This window comes from Ranitomeya imitator, chromosome 7 (genome assembly GCF_032444005.1).
Source record: "Ranitomeya imitator isolate aRanImi1 chromosome 7, aRanImi1.pri, whole genome shotgun sequence".
Classification (NCBI taxonomy): Eukaryota; Metazoa; Chordata; class Amphibia; order Anura; family Dendrobatidae; genus Ranitomeya; species Ranitomeya imitator.
In genome coordinates, this window is record NC_091288.1 from 4,548,879 (window position 1) to 4,565,999 (window position 17,121).

The 17,121-nt window shown below is 54.1% G+C and overlaps 1 protein-coding gene across 1 annotated transcript in view; it reads left to right on the top strand.

Moving 5' to 3' along the window:
- LMLN (leishmanolysin like peptidase) overlaps positions 1–17,121 on the top strand; it is a 59,991-nt gene that overhangs the window by 8,430 nt on the left and 34,440 nt on the right. The window contains exons 5-6 of the mRNA XM_069732572.1: positions 1,570–1,687; positions 3,150–3,322. Of these exons, the coding sequence (XP_069588673.1) occupies positions 1,570–1,687; positions 3,150–3,322 (291 nt within the window). The remainder of the gene's footprint in view (positions 1–1,569; positions 1,688–3,149; positions 3,323–17,121) is intronic.

The window sequence follows — 17,121 nt, forward strand, 5'->3', positions numbered from 1 at the left end:
AGGAGATGTCCCCGCAATCTGTGGTGTCCTGAAGAGGACGCTGTACACAGGAGATGTCCCCGCAATCTGTGGTGACCTGAAGAGGGCGCTGTACACAGGAGATGTCCCGCAATCTGTGGTGACCTGAAGAGGACGCTGTACACAGGAGATGTCCTCGCAATCTGTGGTGTCCTGAAGAGGACGCTGTACACAGGAGATGCCCCCGCAATCTGTGGTGACCTGAAGAGGACGCTGTACACAGGAGATGTCCCCGCAATCTGTGGTGACCTGAAGAGGACGCTGTACAGAGGAGAGGCCCCGCAATCTGTGGTGACCTGAAGAGGACGCTGTACACAGGAGATGCCCCCGCAATCTGTGGTGACCTGAAGAGGACGCTGTACACAGGAGATGTCCCGCAATCTGTGGTGACCTGAAGAGGGCGCTGTACACAGGAGATGCCCCCGCAATCTGTGGTGACCTGAAGAGGACGCTGACACAGGAGATGTCCCCGCAATCTGTGGTGTCCTGAAGAGGACGCTGTACACAGGAGATGTCCCCGCAATCTGTGGTGACCTGAAGAGGGCGCTGTACACAGGAGATGTCCCCGCAATCTGTGGTGACCTGAAGAGGGCGCTGTACACAGGAGATGTCCCCGCAATCTGTGCTGACCTGAAGAGGACGCTGTACACAGGAGATGTCCCCGCAATCTGTGGTGACCTGAAGAGGACGCTGTACACAGGAGATGTCCCGCAATCTGTGGTGACCTGAAGAGGACGCTGTACACAGGAGATGTCCCCGCAATCTGTGGTGTCCTGAAGAGGACGCTGTACACAGGAGATGTCCCCGCAATCTGTGGTGACCTGAAGAGGGCGCTGTACACAGGAGATGTCCCGCAATCTGTGGTGACCTGAAGAGGACGCTGTACACAGGAGATGTCCCCGCAATCTGACAGATGTGGAGCTGCTGCAGGGAGGAGCCGGCTAAGATCGCCATTCCTAGATGTGCCGCGCTGAGCAAACCCCCTCCATCACCCAAAACCACTGAACGCTGCCAGAAATTCACAGGGGACTGTGGCAAAGTATTATGCAACCACATGATTTTGATGATTTTATTTTTCCACCCCATAAAGATTTCTCTCGCTGGATTTGTACAGATTATGCTGAAATTAAAAGGGGGAAAAAGTCGTGAAATGTTTCCTCTTGGTGGGATAATTTACATGTCAAAAGCCCAGGATCAGGGGTGTGTAGACTTTTTATATCTACTGTATATTATGCATACTGCACTGACCTCCTCTATGGTATATATTATATATATTCCTCTAGTGAACGTGCGCAGATTACCTGTAGCTTGGGCGCGCCCTGGTGTAGCGTGGGCACGCCCTGGTGTAATCCGAGTGTCTTGTGGTGCTCGGATAACATACTCGAGTCCCTGCGGTGGCGGCCACCACACGTGGAGATTAGTGAATCCCCACATGCATTGTGGCTGTCTGCTGCAGGGACTCGAGTATGTTATCCGAGCACTACAAGTCACATGATTTGCACCCACATAACACGTTCACCCATCACTAGTCTCCGGTTTGTTCCTCTGCAGACAGTGTGTGAAGAATCAGTATGTGAGGAGGACGGCGGATGCTCGGAGATTCTGCCATGAAGGCTGCGCTGAGCACACGCGGTGTGGACCGGTCATAGTCCCTGAGGATCATCTGCAGGTAGCGTCGTGTCTCGGCTCCGGCTGTCCTGGGCGGCCGATGAGTGTGAGCTCTGATGTATCGGGAGTGAAGGAGGGTGAGATCTCCACAGGCTGCACAGGTTTAGCATAGGGTCTTCTGTCTGATCAGGGTCTTTTTTTTTATGACATTACTTCCTCCGGGGCAGGGGATCTGAGGCGTCGTTCGTCAAGATTACTGCCTCCTGGGCAGCAGATCTCAGGCGTCGTTCGTCCGGATTACTGCCTCCTGGGCAGGAGATCTCAGGCGTCGGTCGTCCGGATTACTGCCTCCGGGGCAGCGGATCTCAGGCGTCGGTCGTCCGGATTACTGCCTCCGGGGCAGCGGATCTCAGGCGTCGGTCGTCCGGATTACTGCCTCCGGGGCAGCGGATCTCGGGCGTCGGTCGTCCGGATTACGGCCTCCAGGGCAGCGGATCTGAGGCGTCGGTCGTCCGGATTACTGCCTCCGGGGCAGCGGATCTCGGGCGTCGGGCGTCCGGATTACTGCCTCCGGGGCAGCAGATCTCGGGCGTCGGTCGTCCGGATTACGGCCTGCGGGGCAGCGGATCTGAGGCGTCGGTCGTCCGGATTACGGCCTCCGGGGCGTCGGGCGTCCGGATTACGGCCTCCGGGGCAGCAGATCTGAGGCATCGGTCGTCCGGATTACGGCCTCCGGGGCAGCAGATCTGAGGCATCAGTCGTCCGGATTACGGCCTCCGGGGCCTCGGTCGTCCGGATTACTGCCTCCGGGGCAGCAGATCTCGGGCGTCGGTCGTCCGGATTACGGCCTGCGGGGCAGCGGATCTGAGGCGTCGGTCGTCCGGATTACGGCCTCCGGGGCGTCGGGCGTCCGGATTACGGCCTCCGGGGCAGCAGATCTGAGGCATCGGTCGTCCGGATTACGGCCTCCGGGGCAGCAGATCTGAGGCATCAGTCGTCCGGATTACGGCCTCCGGGGCCTCGGTCGTCCGGATTACGGCCTCCGGGGCAGCGGATCTAAGGCGTCGGTCGTCCAGATTACTGCCTCCGGGGCAGCGGATCTGAGGCGTCGGTCGTCCGGATTACTGCCCCTGGGACAGCGGATCTCAGGCGTCGGTCGTCCGGATTACTGCCCCTGGGACAGCGGATCTCAGGCGTCGGTCGTCCGGATTACTGCCTCCGGGGCAGCGGATCTGAGGCGTCGGTCGTCCGGATTACTGCCCCTGGGACAGCGGATCTCAGGCGTCGGTCGTCCGGATTACTGCCCCTGGGACAGCGGATCTCAGGCGTCGGTCGTCCGGATTACTGCCCCTGGAACAGCGGTTCTGAGGCGTCGGTCGTCCGGATTACTGCCCCTGGGACAGCGGATCTCAGGCGTCGGTCGTCCAGATAACGGCACACTCTGATGAGCGACGCTCTGTATGCCTCTGTATCTTGTACACTATATTCAGTGCCTCTGATTATTATTTCCCACTACAATTTAGCAATGTTTGCTGTGCCGAAACAAGTACTGTGGGACGTCCGGACCCCCAGACAGTGGAGGAGTGCAAGATGCTGACTTTATCCTCTATGTCAGCGCGATCACCACGGAGAGATGCAGCCAGGAGAATATTGTGGCGTATGCTGCCTACTGCCAGCTGGAAGCAGAAATGGACAGGTACGGGCAGGCATTAACGGGAGCGAGCAAGTGGGCAGACCCCAATGTTTAGCTTTATACAGTCCATGCTGGAAGGTTAAGGTCTGCTGCCTCGTTGGCTGTTATAACCTGCTGCAGACATGATGCATTGCCAGACACCATCTTCTGGACGCGTTTTTGAGGAATCTTACCCCTTATCCTCGTTGGCAATGGCCTCCCGGTCTCTAATATTCTTGTGTGCTGCAGCCGCCATTTTTACATCCCACCAATGATTTTCACATCAGGCGACTATGATGGCGCTCCATAATCTTCCAAGACTTCTGATACCGAAGCATCCATGGACTGAGCAGTAGTTTGGGGTCATTGTCCTGGTGAAGGTTAAATAACATCTGAGCTTCTGCTCCTCATAGAAGACACAATGTTTTCTCCTAGGATTTCCTGATAAATGATTGAAACTGTTCTTGTCCTCCACACGCTTCAGTTTTCCAGCTCCACAGCATCACCGAGCACCCGCCGTGCCCCTCTGTAGGCATCGCCGAGCCCCCGCCGTCCTCCACTGTAGACATCGCCGAGCCCCCTTCGTGCTCCTCTGTAGACATCGCCGAGCCCCTCTGTAGACATCGCCGAGCCCCTCTGTAGACATCGCCGAGCCCCTCTGTAGACATCGCCGAGCCCCTCTGTAGACATCGCCGAGCCCCTCTGTAGACATCGCCGAGCCCCTCTGTAGACATCGCCGAGCCCCCGTCGTGCTCCTCTGTAGGCATCGCCGAGCCCCCTCCGTGCCCCTCTGTAGGCACCGCCGAGCCCCTGCTGTGCTCCACTGTAGGCATCGCCGTGCTCCACTGTAGGCATCGCAGTGCTCCACTGTAGGCATCGCCGTGCTCCACTGTAGGCATCGCCGTGCTCCACTGTAGGCATCGCCGTGCTCCACTGTAGGCATCGCCGTGCTCCACTGTAGGCATCGCCGTGCTCCACTGTAGGCATCGCCGTGCTCCACTGTAGGCATCGCAGTGCTCCACTGTAGGCATCGCCGTGCTCCACTGTAGGCATCGCCGTGCTCCACTGTAGGCATCGCCGTGCTCCACTGTAGGCATCGCCGTGCTCCACTGTAGGCATCGCCGTGCTCCACTGTAGGCATCGCCGTGCTCCACTGTAGGCATCGCCGTGCTCCACTGTAGGCATCGCCGATCCCCCGCCGTGCTCCTCTGTAGGCATCGCCAAGCCCCTCTGTAGACATCGCCGAGCCCCCGTCATGCTCCTCTGTAGGCATCGCCGAGCCCCCTCCGTGCCCCTCTGTAGGCACCGCCGAGCCCCTGCCGTGCTCCACTGTAGGCATCGCCGTGCTCCACTGTAGGCATCGCAGTGCTCCACTGTAGACATCGTCGAGCCCCCTCCGTGCTCCACTGTAGGCATCGCCAAGCCCCTCTGTAGACATCGCCGAGCCCCCGTCATGCTCCTCTGTAGGCATCGCCGAGCCCCCTCCGTGCCCCTCTGTAGGCACCGCCGAGCCCCTGCCGTGCTCCACTGTAGGCATCGCCGTGCTCCACTGTAGGCATCGCAGTGCTCCACTGTAGACATCGTCGAGCCCCCTCCGTGCTCCACTGTAGGCATCGCCGAGCCCCCGCCGTGCTCCTCTGTAGACATCGTCGAGCCCCCGCCGTGCTCCACTGTAGGCATCGCCGAGCCCCCGCCGTGCTCCACTGTAGGCATCGCCGAGCCCCCGCCGTGCTCCACTGTAGGCAGCGCCGAGCCCCCGCCATGCTCCACTGTAGGCATCGCCGAGCCCCCGCCGTGCTCCACTGTAGGCATCGCCGAGCCCCCGCCGTGCTCCACTGTAGGCAGCGCCGAGCCCCCTCCGTGCTCCACTGTAGGCAGCGCCGAGCCCCCTCCGTGCTCCACTGTAGGCATCGCCGAGCCCCCGCCATGCTCCACTGTAGGCAGCGCCGAGCCCCCGCCATGCTCCACTGTAGGCAGCGCCGAGCCCCTGCTGTGCTCCCCTGTAGGTGAAAAGATGCCTACAGACTCCTGTGTCACTGGAGGCTGCCATGTCTTTGGCTATACGGGTGGATAGACACCTGCGGGACAGATGGGTAAGTCCACCGTCTCCTGAGCCCTCTTTCCGGGACAATACCCCTGTGTTGAGGGAAGGTCCGGGGGTGAACCGATACTTGTGGAGTTAGAGGATCCCATGCAGTTAGGAGGTGCTTCCTCGTTGTATGTCTCCCCTGATGTTCACAAGAAAAAGAGCGTGTGTTTTTTTTTTTTTTGTTTTTTTTTGTGGGAAGAAAGGACATTTTATTGGGGCCTGTCCTTTGATTCCCCCCAAAAAATAGACTTGGTTAACTCTTGGGAATCTGGAGTTTGATAATCAAGGAGTATGTTCATCTTCATCCTGTAATTCTCGGTTTGTCCTGACAGCAGAGGTGGTGCTAGAGAGCAGGACTGAGAGTTTCTGTGTAGACAGTGGAGCTGGAGTCAGCATGGTGGATGCGGAGTCTTCTAGAACTCATGCGCTTGCTGTTCCTTAGCTAATCCCATTCCTATTTACGCCATCGACTCGGCACCACTTGTACAGAGAACACTGATACAGATTGTACATAAGGCTGAGGGTGGGCTTTCCATTATGAGGTAACCCCTTACGTCCTGGAGGGTCTCCACACTCCAATGGTTCTGGGGTCACCCTGGTTGGTGGAGCATAATCAGACTGTGGAGTGAGGAGGTTACTGCCATGATGACGGCCTAAACGTTTCCCTTCCTGCAGTATCTCCGAGGACCTTACCTGCATTTTTGTCTGGTTTTGAGGACGTATTTCCTGCGAAGGATGTCGGGATTTGCCCCCCATTGGGCTTACGACTGTCCTATTAACCTGACTCCCGGAGCTGTTTAAATTTTCAGGAATTGAATCTACCGTATATACTCGAGTATAAGCCGAGATTTTCAGCCCAAATTTTTGGGCTGAAAGTGCCCCTCTCGGCTTATACTCGAGTCAATGTGGGTGGCAGGGTCGGCGGGTGAGGGGGTGAGGGCGCTGGGGTATACTTACCTAGTCCCAGCGATCCTCGCGCTGTCCCTGCCTTCCTCCCCGTCTTCTGTGCTGCAGCTTCTTCCTCTCTTCAGCGGTCACGTGGGACCGCTCATTACAGAAATGAATAAGCGGCTCCACCTCCCATAGGGGCGGAGCCTCCTATTCATTCCTCTAATCAGCGGTGCCGGTGACCGCTGATAGAGAAAGAAGCTGCGGCACCGAAGACCAGGCAGAGGGACAGCGCGAGGATCGCCAGGACTAGGTGAGTATGTCATATTCACCTGTCCTCGTTCCAGCCGCCGGGCGTCGCTCTATCTTCCCGGCCGGCGCTTCCATCTTCCCGACGTCTGCGCTCTGACTGTTCAGGCAGAGGGCGCGATGACGCATATAGTGTGCGCGGCGCCCTCTGCCTGATCAGTCAGAGCAGAGACGCCGGGAAGATGGAGGCGCCGGAACGAGACGCCGGGAGCTGCAATCAAGGGAGGTGAGTATGTGTTTTTTTTTTTTTTTATTGCAGCAGCGGCGGCGGCAGAGATTTCTATGGGGCACAATGAACGGTGCAGGGAGCAGAGCTGTGTATATATGTGGGACATGCAGGGAGCAGAGCTGTGTATATATGTGGGACATGCAGGGAGCAGAGCTGTGTATATATGAGGGACATGCAGGGAGCAGAGCTGTGTATATATGAGGGACATGCAGGCGGCAGAGCTGTGTATATATGTGGGACATGCAGGCGGCAGAGCTGTGTATATATGTGGGACATGCAGGGAGCAGAGCTGTGTATATATGTGGGACATGCAGGGAGCAGAGCTGTGTATATATGTGGGACATGCAGGGAGCAGAGCTGTGTATATATGTGGGACATGCAGGGAGCAGAGCTGTGTATATATGTGGGACATGCAGGGAGCAGAGCTGTGTATATATGAGGGACATGCAGGGAGCAGAGCTGTGTATATATGAGGGACATGCAGGGAGCAGAGCTGTGTATATATGAGGGACATGCAGGGAGCAGAGCTGTGTATATATGTGGGACATGCAGGCGGCAGAGCTGTGTATATATGAGGGACATGCAGGGAGCAGAGCTGTGTATATATGTGGGACATGCAGGGAGCAGAGCTGTGTATATATGTGGGACATGCAGGGAGCAGAGCTGTGTATATATGTGGGACATGCAGGGAGCAGAGCTGTGTATATATGTGGGACATGCAGGGAGCAGAGCTGTGTATATATGTGGGACATGCAGGCGGCAGAGCTGTGTATATATGTGGGACATGCAGGCGGCAGAGCTGTGTATATATGAGGGACATGCAGGGAGCAGAGCTGTGTATATATGTGGGACATGCAGGCGGCAGAGCTGTGTATATATGAGGGACATGCAGGCGGCAGAGCTGTGTATATATGTGGGACATGCAGGCGGCAGAGCTGTGTATATATGTGGGACATGCAGGGAGCAGAGCTGTGTATATATGTGGGACATGCAGGGAGCAGAGCTGTGTATATATGTGGGACATGCAGGCGGCAGAGCTGTGTATATATGTGGGACATGCAGGGAGCAGAGCTGTGTATATATGAGGGACATGCAGGGAGCAGAGCTGTGTATATATGTGGGACATGCAGGGAGCAGAGCTGTGTATATATGTGGGACATGCAGGGAGCAGAGCTGTGTATATATGTGGGACATGCAGGGAGCAGAGCTGTGTATATATGTGGGACATGCAGGGAGCAGAGCTGTGTATATATGAGGGACATGCAGGGAGCAGAGCTGTGTATATATGTGGGACATGCAGGGAGCAGAGCTGTGTATATATGTGGGACATGCAGGCGACAGAGCTGTGTATATATGTGGGACATGCAGGGAGCAGAGCTGTGTATATATGAGGGACATGCAGGGAGCAGAGCTGTGTATATATGTGGGACATGCAGGGAGCAGAGCTGTGTATATATGTGGGACATGCAGGCGGCAGAGCTGTGTATATATGTGGGACATGCAGGGAGCAGAGCTGTGTATATATGTGGGACATGCAGGGAGCAGAGCTGTGTATATATGTGGGACATGCAGGGAGCAGAGCTGTGTATATATGTGGGACATGCAGGGAGCAGAGCTGTGTATATATGTGGGACATGCAGGGAGCAGAGCTGTGTATATATGAGGGACATGCAGGCGGCAGAGCTGTGTATATATGTGGGACATGCAGGGAGCAGAGCTGTGTATATATGTGGGACATGCAGGGAGCAGAGCTGTGTATATATGTGGGACATGCAGGGAGCAGAGCTGTGTATATATGAGGGACATGCAGGGAGCAGAGCTGTGTATATATGAGGGACATGCAGGGAGCAGAGCTGTGTATATATGTGGGACATGCAGGGAGCAGAGCTGTGTATATATGTGGGACATGCAGGTGACAGAGCTGTGTATATATGTGGGACATGCAGGGAGCAGAGCTGTGTATATATGTGGGACATGCAGGGAGCAGAGCTGTGTATATATGTGGGACATGCAGGCGGCAGAGCTGTGTATATATGTGGGACATGCAGGGAGCAGAGCTGTGTATATATGAGGGACATGCAGGGAGCAGAGCTGTGTATATATGAGGGACATGCAGGGAGCAGAGCTGTGTATATATGTGGGACATGCAGGGAGCAGAGCTGTGTATATATGTGGGACATGCAGGTGACAGAGCTGTGTATATATGTGGGACATGCAGGGAGCAGAGCTGTGTATATATGTGGGACATGCAGGCGGCAGAGCTGTGTATATATGTGGGACATGCAGGGAGCAGAGCTGTGTATATATGTGGGACATGCAGGGAGCAGAGCTGTGTATATATGAGGGACATGCAGGGAGCAGAGCTGTGTATATATGAGGGACATGCAGGGAGCAGAGCTGTGTATATATGTGGGACATGCAGGGAGCAGAGCTGTGTATATATGTGGGACATGCAGGTGACAGAGCTGTGTATATATGTGGGACATGCAGGGAGCAGAGCTGTGTATATATGTGGGACATGCAGGGAGCAGAGCTGTGTATATATGTGGGACATGCAGGGAGCAGAGCTGTGTATATATGAGGGACATGCAGGGAGCAGAGCTGTGTATATATGTGGGACATGCAGGGAGCAGAGCTGTGTATATATGTGGGACATGCAGGGAGCAGAGCTGTGTATATATGTGGGACATGCAGGGAGCAGAGCTGTGTATATATGTGGGACATGCAGGTGACAGAGCTGTGTATATATGTGGGACATGCAGGGAGCAGAGCTGTGTATATATGTGGGACATGCAGGGAGCAGAGCTGTGTATATATGTGGGACATGCAGGGAGCAGAGCTGTGTATATATGTGGGACATGCAGGGAGCAGAGCTGTGTATATATGTGGGACATGCAGGCGGCAGAGCTGTGTATATATGTGGGACATGCAGGGAGCAGAGCTGTGTATATATGTGGGACATGCAGGGAGCAGAGCTGTGTATATATGTGGGACATGCAGGGAGCAGAGCTGTGTATATATGTGGGACATGCAGGGAGCAGAGCTGTGTATATATGTGGGACATGCAGGGAGCAGAGCTGTGTATATATGTGGGACATGCAGGGAGCAGAGCTGTGTATATATGTGGGACATGCAGGCGGCAGAGCTGTGTATATATGTGGGACATGCAGGGAGCAGAGCTGTGTATATATGTGGGACATGCAGGGAGCAGAGCTGTGTATATATGTGGGACATGCAGGGAGCAGAGCTGTGTATATATGTGGGACATGCAGGCGGCAGAGCTGTGTATATATGTGGGACATGCAGGCGGCAGAGCTGTGTATATATGAGGGACATGCAGGCGGCAGAGCTGTGTATATATGTGGGACATGCAGGGAGCAGAGCTGTGTATATATGTGGGACATGCAGGGAGCAGAGCTGTGTATATATGTGGGACATGCAGGGAGCAGAGCTGTGTATATATGTGGGACATGCAGGGAGCAGAGCTGTGTATATATGTGGGACATGCAGGCGGCAGAGCTGTGTATATATGTGGGACATGCAGGCGGCAGAGCTGTGTATATATGAGGGACATGCAGGCGGCAGAGCTGTGTATATATGTGGGACATGCAGGGAGCAGAGCTGTGTATATATGTGGGACATGCAGGGAGCAGAGCTGTGTATATATGTGGGACATGCAGGGAGCAGAGCTGTGTATATATGTGGGACATGCAGGGAGCAGAGCTGTGTATATATGTGGGACATGCAGGGAGCAGAGCTGTGTATATATGAGGGACATGCAGGGAGCAGAGCTGTGTATATATGTGGGACATGCAGGTGACAGAGCTGTGTATATATGTGGGACATGCAGGGAGCAGAGCTGTGTATATATGTGGGACATGCAGGGAGCAGAGCTGTGTATATATGTGGGACATGCAGGGAGCAGAGCTGTGTATATATGTGGGACATGCAGGGAGCAGAGCTGTGTATATATGTGGGACATGCAGGGAGCAGAGCTGTGTATATATGTGGGACATGCAGGCGGCAGAGCTGTGTATATATGAGAAAGCTGCCAAAAAGGAAACAGAGAAGCACATTGCTAAGGAGAGTAAAACTAATCCCAAACTGTTCTTCAACTATATCAATCGTAAAAGAATAAAAACTGAAAATGTAGGCCCCTTAAAAAATAGTGAGGAAAGAATGGTTGTAGATGACGAGGAAAAAGCTAACATATTAAACACCTTCTTCTCCACGGTATTCACGGTGGAAAATGAAATGCTAGGTGAAATCCCAAGAAACAATGAAAACCCTATATTAAGGGTCACCAATCTAACCCAAGAAGAGGTGCGAAACCGGCTAAATAAGATTAAAATAGATAAATCTCCGGGTCCGGATGGCATACACCCACGAGTACTAAGAGAACTAAGTAATGTAATAGATAAACCATTATTTCTTATTTTTAGGGACTCTATAGCGACAGGATCTGTTCCGCAGGACTGGCACATAGCAAATGTGGTGCCAATATTCAAAAAGGGCTCTAAAAGTGAACCTGGAAATTATAGGCCAGTAAGTCTAACCTCTATTGTTGGTAAAATATTTGAAGGGTTTCTGAGGGATGTTATTCTGGATTATCTCAATGAGAATAACTGTTTAACTCCATATCAGCATGGGTTTATGAGAAATCGCTCCTGTCAAACCAATCTAATCAGTTTTTATGAAGAGGTAAGCTATAGACTGGACCACGGTGAGTCATTGGACGTGGTATATCTCGATTTTTCCAAAGCGTTTGATACCGTGCCGCACAAGAGGTTGGTACACAAAATGAGAATGCTTGGTCTGGGGGAAAATGTGTGTAAATGGGTTAGTAACTGGCTTAGTGATAGAAAGCAGAGGGTGGTTATAAATGGTATAGTCTCTAACTGGGTCGCTGTGACCAGTGGGGTACCGCAGGGGTCAGTATTGGGACCTGTTCTCTTCAACATATTCATTAATGATCTGGTAGAAGGTTTACACAGTAAAATATCGATATTTGCAGATGATACAAAACTATGTAAAGCACTTAATACAAGAGAAGATAGTATTCTGCTACAGATGGATCTGGATAAGTTGGAAACTTGGGCTGAAAGGTGGCAGATGAGGTTTAACAATGATAAATGTAAGGTTATACACATGGGAAGAGGGAATCAATATCACCATTACACACTGAACGGGAAACCACTGGGTAAATCTGACAGGGAGAAGGACTTGGGGACAGGGGCGGATTATCAGAGGGTCAATATGGGCGGTAGCCCAGGGCCCAGTGGTCTGGGGGGGCCCTGGGCTACCGCACAGATTGACCCTCTGATAATCATCTGTGAATTCCGGCGGCCGCCGCCGGCATTTGTGTGCCCCCGGACCCGGTGGGCAGAGAGAGGGGGCCCGCATCGTGCCCCTTCTCATCTGCTCACCGGGCCCTTTCCGGTGCTGCGGCGGTTTCCTATTGATGTGCGGGCGCGCGCCCGCACGTCAATAGTTAACAACAGCCGCTAGCCAATTGGAGGCTGGCGGCTGATGTCGGCCGCAGGCGCACATGTCACCTGGCGTCTGACGTCATTGTCAGTCGCCGGCGAGTGTGCTCTGTTGGAGGGAGCTCATCGCTGGAGCGCGGACAGGTGAGGAGACTTTGTTTTTTTTTTTGTTTTGTTTTTATAACGGTGGACACACTGAGGGCAATGCTGGAGGACACTGGGGCAGATTGCTGGAGGGCACTGGGGCAGATGGCTGGAGGACACTGGGGCAGATTGCTGGAGGACACTGGGGCAATGCTGGAGGACACTGGGGCAATGCTGGAGGACACTGGGGCAGATTGCTGGAGGACACTGGGGCAGATTGCTGGAGGACACTGGGGCAGATTGCTGGAGGACACTGGGGCAGATTGCTGGAGGACACTGGGGCAGATGGCTGGACGACACTGGGGCAGATTGCTGGAGGACACTGGGGCAGATTGCTGGAGGACACTGGGGCAATGCTGGAGGACACTGGGGCAATGCTGGAGACACTGGGGCAGATTGCTGGAGGACACTGGGGCAGATTGCTGGAGGACACTGGGGCAATGCTGGAGGACACTGGGGCAATTTTGGAGGACACTGGGGCAATGCTGGAGGACACTGAGGCAGATTGCTGGAGGACACTGAGGCAGATTGTTGGAGGACACTGAGGCAGATTGCTGGAGGACACTGGGGCAATGCTGGAGGACACTGGGGCAATGCTGGAGGACACTGGGGCAATGCTGGAGGACACTGGGGCAGATTGCTGGAGGACACTGGGGCAGATTGCTGGAGGACACTGGGGCAGATGGCTGGAGGACACAGGGACAGATGGCTGGAGGACACTGGGGCAGATTGCTGGAGGACACTGGGGCAATGCTGGAGGACACTGGGGCAATGCTGGAGGACACTGGGGCAGATTGCTGGAGGACACTGGGGCAGATTGCTGGAGGACACTGGGGCAGATTGCTGGAGGACACTGGGGCAGATTGCTGGAGGACACTGGGGCAATGCTGGAGGACACTGGGGCAATGCTGGAGGACACTGGGGCAGATTGCTGGAGGGCACTGGGGCAGATGGCTGGAGGACACTGGGGCAGATTGCTGGAGGACACTGGGGCAATGCTGGAGGACACTGGGGCAATGCTGGAGGACACTGGGGCAGATTGCTGGAGGACACTGGGGCAGATTGCTGGAGGACACTGGGGCAGATTGCTGGAGGACACTGGGGCAGATTGCTGGAGGACACTGGGGCAGATGGCTGGAGGACACTGGGGCAGATGGCTGGAGGACACTGGGGCAGATGGCTGGACGACACTGGGGCAGATTGCTGGAGGACACTGGGGCAGATTGCTGGAGGACACTGGGGCAATGCTGGAGGACACTGGGGCAATGCTGGAGACACTGGGGCAGATTGCTGGAGGACACTGGGGCAGATTGCTGGAGGACACTGGGGCAATGCTGGAGGACACTGGGGCAATTTTGGAGGACACTGGGGCAATGCTGGAGGACACTGAGGCAGATTGCTGGAGGACACTGAGGCAGATTGTTGGAGGACACTGAGGCAGATTGCTGGAGGACACTGGGGCAATGCTGGAGGACACTGGGGCAATGCTGGAGGACACTGGGGCAGATTGCTGGAGGACACTGGGGCAGATTGCTGGAGGACACTGGGGCAGATGGCTGGAGGACACAGGGACAGATGGCTGGAGGACACTGGGGCAGATTGCTGGAGGACACTGGGGCAATGCTGGAGGACACTGGGGCAATGCTGGAGGACACTGGGGCAGATTGCTGGAGGACACTGGGGCAGATTGCTGGAGGACACTGGGGCAGATTGCTGGAGGACACTGGGGCAGATGGCTGGAGGACACTAGGGCAGATGGCTGGACGACACTGGGGCAGATTGCTGGAGGACACTGGGGCAGATTGCTGGAGGACACTGGGGCAATGCTGGAGGACACTGGGGCAATGCTGGAGGACACTGGGGCAATGCTGGAGGACACTGGGGAAATGCTGGAGACACTGGGGCAGATTGCTGGAGGACACTGGGGCAGATTGCTGGAGGACACTGGGGCAGATTGCTGGAGGACACTGGGGCAATGCTGGAGGACAGTGGGGCAATTTTGGAGGACACTGGGGCAATGCTGGAGGACACTGAGGCAGATTGCTGGAGGACACTGAGGCAGATTGCTGGAGGACACTGAGGCAGTGCTGGAGACACTGGGGCAGATTGCTGGAGACACTGGGGCAGATTGCTGGAGACACTGGGGCAGATTGCTGGACACACGGGGGCAGATTGCTCGAGACACTGGGGCAGATTGCTGGAGACACTGGGGCAATGCTGGAGACACTGGGGCAATGCTGGAGACACTGGGGGAAATGCTGGACATACTGGGGGAAATGCTGGACATACTGGGGCAGATTGCTGGACACACTGGTGGTAATATTCTGGACACACTGGGGGCAATGCTGGACGCACTGGGGCAGATTGCTGGACACACTGTCTGGGGGCAATATGCTGGACACACTGGGGCAATATGCTGGACATACTGGGGCAGATTGCTAGACACACTGGGGGTAATATGCTGGACACACTGGGTCAGATTGCTGGACACACTGGGGCAGATTGCTGGACACACTGTCTGGGGGCAATATGCTGGACACACTGGGGGCAATATGCTGGAGACACTGGGGCAGATTGCTGGACACTGGGGCAATATGCTGGATATACTGGGGCAGATTGCTGGACACACTGGGGGCAGGACTGGAGGCATGGGCAGAATGTAGACACGGGGCATGATTGGAGACACGGGGCAGAATGAAAGACATGGGGCAGGATTGGATCATGGGGCAGGATGTGGAGACATATGGGGCAGGATGTGGAGATCATATGGGGTAGAATGGATACTCATGAGGGCAGGATGCGAGAACATATGGCTGGAGCCAGGAATGAGACACATGGGGCCAGGATGTGGAATATTATTACCATAGGGGCTAATTAAGGGATATTATTACTGCAGTGATGTATTTATTTTATTTTTTGAGTATACTGTTTTAAATGGGGGTCGGTCCTGTTACTGTGCAGAGTGACACTATATCGCCTTTTTTTCTTCATGTGGTGAAATGTAGAAGTTGTGAAAAATTAAGTAATGTGTTCTGCAAGTGGAGCTCGAGATAACTGTGTTATTTCCTGCAGAAACGAGTCCTGGCTGGAAGAAATGATGGCGGTCTGTGCTGGATGAAAGATGAAGGACTTCACCTAGAGACGTCACTGGTGAGTCAGTGTTACCTATACACTGACACTATACACTGTATACTATATAGAGGTCCTGTGTATAATACCACCAGTGATCTCTGTATTACCTCTACACAGACACTGCATACTAAGTACAGATCTCCTGTGAATACTGGCACTTATGGTGATAGTATTGTGTTGTTGTTTTTAGCTGATCAGTATTGTAGTATTCAGTCACTATGTGGTGGTAATATGTGGTCTGGAAATGGTGTTGTGGTATTTGTCCCTTGTATGTGATATTTGGTCACCAAGTGGTGGTAATATGTGGTCTTGACATGGCGCGGTGGTATTTGTTCCTTGTATGTGATATTATTCGATCACTGTGGTTGTAATTTGTGGTCTGGTCATGGTGCGGTGGTATTTGTTCCTTGTATGTGATATTATTGGTCAAAATATACCTAAATTGTATTGCAGATTCTAACAAATATTTAATAGGTTACAGTAGAGTAGGGCCCGGCCATTTTTCTGGAATAATCTGGTTCGGGTATATCATGACCCCCGTCACATGACCCCCGTCACATGACCCCCGTCACATGACCCCCGTCACATGACCCCCGTCACATGACCCCCGTCACATGACCCCCGTCACATGACCCCCGTCACATGACCCCCGTCACATGACCCCCGTCACATGACCCCCGTCACATGACCCCCGTCACATGACCCCCGTCACATGACCCCCGTCACATGACCCCCGTCACATGACCCCCGTCACATGACCCCCGTCACATGACCCCCGTCACATGACCCCCGTCACATGACCCCCGTCACATGACCGGGGGGGGGGGGGGGCCACGGTGTCTGAACAGCCCGGGGCCCTGGCTACCCTTAATCCACCCCTGCTTGGGGATCCTAGTTAATGATAAACTTACCTGGAGCAGCCAGTGCCAGGCAGCAGCTGCCAAGGCAAACAGGATCATGGGGTGCATTAAAAGAGGTCTGGATACACATGATGAGAGCATTATACTGCCTCTGTACAAATCCCTAGTTAGACCGCACATGGAGTACTGTGTCCAGTTTTGGGCACCGGTGCTCAGGAAGGATATAATGGAACTAGAGAGAGTACAAAGGAGGGCAACAAAATTAATAAAGGGGATGGGAGAACTACAATACCCAGATAGATTAGCGAAATTAGGATTATTTAGTCTAGAAAAAAGACGACTGAGGGGCGATCTAATAACCATGTATAAGTATATAAGGGGACAATACAAATATCTCGCTGAGGATCTGTTTATACCAAGGAAGGTGACGGGCACAAGGGGGCATTCTTTGCGTCTGGAGGAGAGAAGGTTTTTCCACCAACATAGAAGAGGATTCTTTACTGTTAGGGCAGTGAGAATCTGGAATTGCTTGCCTGAGGAGGTGGTGATGGCGAACTCAGTCGAGGGGTTCAAGAGAGGCCTGGATGTCTTCCTGGAGCAGAACAATATTGTATCATACAATTATTAGGTTCTGTAGAAGGACGTAGATCTGGGTATTTATTATGATGGAATATAGGCTGAACTGG